This window comes from Quercus lobata, chromosome 2 (genome assembly GCF_001633185.2).
Source record: "Quercus lobata isolate SW786 chromosome 2, ValleyOak3.0 Primary Assembly, whole genome shotgun sequence".
Classification (NCBI taxonomy): domain Eukaryota; kingdom Viridiplantae; phylum Streptophyta; class Magnoliopsida; order Fagales; family Fagaceae; genus Quercus; species Quercus lobata.
The window spans coordinates 22785660-22791191 of NC_044905.1; the positions used below are offsets into that span (position 1 = coordinate 22785660).

Sequence of the window (5532 nt, forward strand, 5' to 3'; positions counted from 1 at the left end):
CCTATAGTTGCTCAATGATTCTAGATTTTGGCATTTTGGAATCAAGGATATCAATGTCTCATTTAGATAACTCGGCACAGCACCATGCATAAAAATTCCTTTAATCTCCTCACAAACAGAATTTTTTACCTCCATCCAAAAATGTTGGTAGAATCCCGCATGTAGACCATCGGGTCCTGGGGCTTTAAAAGGTTTGAGAGCCCAAAGACTTGCTCTAATTTCCTCCACCGTAACATCATAATTAATCCTAGCTCTATCCTCGTCTGTTAAGTAGCAGCAAGAGAAATTAGAAACATCCGAGAATTTAGTGGACCACCTCAACTTCGTGGTGTACAAGTTTTTAAAACCACTCCTTATATATTCCTTAACCTCATTTTCCTCAGTTAACCAATTCCCTACTGCATCCTTAATACACCTTATTTTGTTTCTATGTCGCCTCACCACAGTGGAGACATGGAAAAAGGACGTGTTGCAGTCCCCAAAAAAGGTTGCATTAATTCTGGACTTGAGGGCCCAAAATTCTTCCTTTTGCATTAGAATAAGGAAATATTCTGACAAAAGCTGATTTTCCAAATTTAACAGAAAATCATTAGGGTTCTCTGCAATGGCTTTCTACGCTTCATTCAATCTAGCTAGCACCCTTCTCTTCTTTGCAAAAATGTTGCCAAACACTTCCACATTCCATTTTTTAACTCTATCAACAAAATCTGACACTGCTCTTTGTAGTGCTCTATCCTCAGACCAAGCTTGTTGCACTACTCTATAAAAATCCGGGTGGAGAAGCCACATCATTTGGAATCGAAATGGTTTATTAAAATTATTGGCACTAGGTTTACATAATTCCACAAGTATCGGGCAGTGGTCCGAAAAGGTTCTAGGCAAATGGGTAACTATAGCTTCTGGGTAAAGAAGTCTCCACCTCGGGTTCACAAAACACCTATCAATTCTTTCCAAATAAGGCTTGTGATGGGCCTATGGTTCGTCCAAGTGTATTTAGGGCCCACAAAGCCCAAATCTAGCGTATTACATTCATCTAGACAATCTTTAAATTCAAGAGTTCTATTCAGATTTACTTGGTTTCCCCTAAACTTATCTTCTCCGCACAGAACTTCATTAAAGTCCCCCAGCATCAGCCAAGGTAGATTATGGAGTTGAGCTACAGTTTTTAGATTATTCCATAATATTAGTCTTTCAGCTAACCTAGGACTAGCACAAATTGTGGAAATAAGCCGGGTTAGGTTAGAAGAGTGCACCTTAATAGCAGCATGAATTTCCTGCTCTGTTCTTGAAAGATGAGACACTTCAACATCCTCCGTCTTCCATAGCATCCACAAATCCCCAGCGTAGCCAATAGTATCTGTAGTAATGTACCCATCAAAAGGCAATCCTTCGATAATTTTACTTGCTCTATCTCCACCAACCCTCGTCTCCGTAACAACCACAATTGAAGGGCGATGGTTAATTGTCATTTCAAAAATTCTTCTTTTGAAATCAGCATTCAAGGCTCCTCTACAATTTCATAATAAAATATTCATTTTGACAAATTGGCTTAAAGATACCTCAATCTCAGGTGGGTTAGCACTCGTTGTTGCCGACTCCACCATACTTCATCCCATCCTCCTCAAAAGGCTTTTGGAAGCTGTCCATTCTAGCTTCCATATTATCATATTCTTCAGAATGCCCAGGATGTCCTCTTTGCAGCATGGTAGTACATTGCACCTTTGCACTGGAGCCATGATTTGGATCTTCCTTGGTGTGCATACTAACACCCCTCATTTTTTTATTAAAAAAAAAAACACTTTTCCTTTTTATTTTCTCTCTTTCCTACTCGGAAAAGGAATTAGATGAAGCTAACCTAACCGCCTCAATTTAAAAACAACGGTAATAATAAAAAGGGATTGATATATAAAACAATTCTGTATGTTTTCTCAATCACAAAACAAACCCATATCTTTCAAATTTGATGTGATTTTTTTCAAGAAAGCCATCAAAATCCAAAAGGCACTGATCGAGAAAGGAAGAAAGGTTAGTTGCTTGATTTATACTGAGGCGATAATTTTGCTATCCCATAATTTCTTTCGTATTTTGAAGTTTGATGTTTTGTGTGTGATTTGAGAAATCAAAGTTTTTTTTTTTTTTTGGTTTTAAATTTTGTTGTAGCATTTGATCTGTTTGTTATGATTTATATTTCATGTTATCTGATCGAGTACTTTTGTTGTATATTTGGTGGGTTTAAGATTATTATGTGGTTTTTTATGTTTAATTTGGTTTATTCTTTTAGGTCATAGGATTTGTTTTCAAGGGTCCTTTTTTGATCACCAGGTAATTACTAATTTCCTGTGATTTCATTAGATACTGTCATTTGTTTTAAATGGTTGCTCTTTTGTAATAATAAATAAATAAATAAATAAAAAACCTTATATGTATTGTTCAGAATCATTGGATAGTAGTTTTTGATTATACAAAGATTTTTATCCGATTCTAACATTTAATTTATTGGTTCTTACAGGTTTTTGTGATTTTGAGTTCTGTGTTAGCATAGCAATCATGAGATTCTTAAAGGGTAGTAAGGTGGAGGTACTAAAGAATGAACAGGTGCCTCCAGGGGAGTGGCATTGTGCTAAGATTATCTCTGGTAATGGGCACACTTACAGTGTTATGTACGAAGGTTCTCTCGAAATTACAGCCGAGGTAGTTGTGGAGAGAGTGCCAAGGAAGGCTATTAGGCCTTGCCCTCCTCCCATGGAAACTGTGGAGGATTGGGCAGTAGGAGATGTTGCAGAAGCGTTTAACGTTGGTTCTTGGAGAATGGCTATGATTCTGAAGGTTTTGGGTGGGGATTATCATTTGGTTAGGCTATTGGGATCTTCTGAGAAGTTCAGAGTTCACAAATCTAACATCCGGGTGCGTCAAGTTTGGCAAGATGACAAATGGGTTGTGATCAGAAAGGTAAGTTTCTACTTTGATCTTGTTTTAAATTGTCATTATTTTTAATATTAAGTTAAAATTCAGTGAGAATTTTTAAAGTGTCTTGCCTTTCTTTTACTTGGTTCCTGGGTTTATTTGAGTTTGAGTCTGATTTTTTCTTACTAAGCTGGTGTTAATAATCAGATGTCTAATTCTGTGCAGTAGGCAATGAATAGTTATACATTTAATTTAGAAGTTCAATGCCTATCATGGCTGTCGTTTTGTCTTTGGGAATAAGAGCCATGGAACCATTTTATTCCCAATCTTGACCTTTGCATTGACTAATTTATGTTGGCTTTTGTTCACAGGGTTCTTGTAATTCTTTGCTTGTGAAGTCCAACAAACCATCTAGCTTGAACTTTCATCAGATGACCTCTGAGTTTCTGCCACGCGATACAAGGAAAAAGATGCAGGCAGGAAATACTTGTTTAGCTGCTCAAGACAATATTTGTTTGCAGAAGGCTCATGTTGTCTCATCCAGAACATTGAAGAGAGCGTCCCCTTATTGCTCTACCCATACTGAAGCATATTCTGGAAAAATGAGAGGAATTGAGAAAGAGGGTGAGCGTCAAAGAGTCATTTCAGAGTCTACATTCCCCTTGCTGAAAAAGGTAGATGCTGTAGCTTACCCACAAGCAAATCTGGGTGAAAAATACACGCATGATTCCTTTAATAAACAAACAACCGGATATTTTGATTTGGAAAGGGTAAATCAGAATGGTTGTATTTTGATTTTTCATGGAAGAATTTCAGAACCTATTCATTGTGATGGTGATGCATCTTCTGTTGGTAGTTGTAGTGTTGTTACTGATAGTTCAAATAGGTTGTCAGGTCACATTTTATCATGTCCTCCTCAAGATGCCAATACCCTTAATAGTGATGCAGATTCCTGTTATGATTGTAGAGATGAGGAAGGAAGAGGTCCCCTCTCTCTGAAAGATAATTTAGCAACAAGCATCAATAGATTAGAGTTGCATGATTATCGCAGCACTCTGGAGGCAATATATGCTTCTGGGCCCTTAAGTTGGGAGCAAGAAGCTCTATTGACAAATCTTCGTGTTTGATTCAATATTTCGAATGATGAACATTTGATGGAGATAAGAAATCTAAAATCAGCTGGGTATGGTCTTCATCTTAGTTAAATTTTTTATCAAGGGATATTGTGTTTTTTTTTTTATTTTTTATTGTTTAGGGTTGGGGTGGGGGGGGTAGGTTGATAGGAGATTAGAATAGGATATTCTGTAGTTTGATGAAGTCACATCTTTGTTAAAAGCAGGAAGAATGGTTACATATTGTAGTATTGGTTTTGGTTTTTCAATCTGGAAATTATGTACCAATTACTCTTGTACAGGAATGAATATTTTTTGGCTCATTGCAGTGCTTTATTTCCCACTTTTTTTTTTTTTTTTAATTTTTTAATTTTATTTATTTGTTCTCTGGGATGCTTTTATGATATGTAATTATATTCCAGCAAAACACTTGAATTTCTTTTTCAATCATTTGAAAGTTTGGCTGCCATATTGTTTGAGAAAGTTCTTATGGACTTCTCTATCTGCAGCTCCCGACTTTGAAAAAAGAAAAAAGAAAAGGAAACAAAGAGCTTTGAAAAGCTAAGCTTCTTTATCTTATGTTCTGGACATGGGGATGACATGTTTCTTTCTCACTATGCCTGTATGTTTGCATAAAATGTTAGACCATTATGCCTGTCTGTTATCATGCTGCTTGTCTGGTTTTTATAAGAACATGGAAGCTCTACATTTTTTTACTGGTTGACATGAGTGGAGTTCGAATCCTGGCTATTGAGATCTTTTTTATGGACTGTAGAAGTTGTGCTTATCTCTTCCCCTCATTGTGAATATAATTTGATTCTGGTGAAGTTATAACACTAGTTGATTTGTTATGTAAGCGAAGGAGTAAAAGAAATCTATCTTGTGCTCCTTTCTATGAACATTTTGTTGGATTTTATTAGACTACAGCTCGATTTCCTCAGCATTTGAATGGCATTGGGTGTTCTGTTTTAAGAATGCTATTGATGAATCCCTGCTTTTTCTAGGGCCAAAATTCTTGGCTTGCATGCCTTGCTTCCAAAGGTCTAAAGATGATGCTGGATTTTGGTGCGTTTCTCTTTGCTTAAACATTGGGGCAACTGCATCCAATTTGTTACATGAGAAATCACGACCACCTAATGGTATCAACTATATCATCTGGACTTATCAAAAAAAAAAAAAAAAAAATTCATTATATGATCTGGTTCATTACTATAGTTCATTTCAGGCCTGATGGGAATTATGGACACATTATGCCAATGCAAAAAACTAATCTTTGACATAGCTGCAAGAAAAAATTTTAATGCGGAGGGTCTTCTTATAAACTTCTAGTTTAAATAATGCACATTAGTAAAATTTTCTTTTATGTGTGTGTGTAATAAGTATTTTCTTTTATATTGCATATCTATATCTTGTACAAAATTGTCTTTTACAACCCTGGATAAATTTTTGTCAATTTTGATCAATTTCTGATTATTTCTTCAAAGTTGGAAAACGTAATGAGGTATGAATTCCTAGT

General features: G+C 36.0%; 1 protein-coding gene across 2 annotated transcripts; it reads left to right on the forward strand.

Annotated features, from left to right (window-relative positions):
• The first annotated feature begins 1937 nt into the window (after positions 1-1937).
• On the forward strand, positions 1938-4117 carry LOC115974763. 2 transcript variants are annotated; one of them, XM_031095275.1, is made up of 4 exons: positions 1938-2025; positions 2282-2322; positions 2510-2949; positions 3276-4117. In XM_031095275.1, the coding sequence occupies exons 3-4, from the start codon at positions 2548-2550 to the stop codon at positions 4029-4031; spliced, it is 1158 nt and encodes a 385-aa protein (XP_030951135.1). In that variant the 5' UTR covers positions 1938-2025; positions 2282-2322; positions 2510-2547; the 3' UTR covers positions 4032-4117. The 2 variants fall into 2 exon arrangements, with proteins under 2 accessions (XP_030951135.1, XP_030951136.1); XM_031095276.1 differs by lacking the exon at positions 1938-2025 and having other exon boundaries at positions 2266-2322.
• Positions 4118-5532: the final 1415 nt, after the last annotated feature.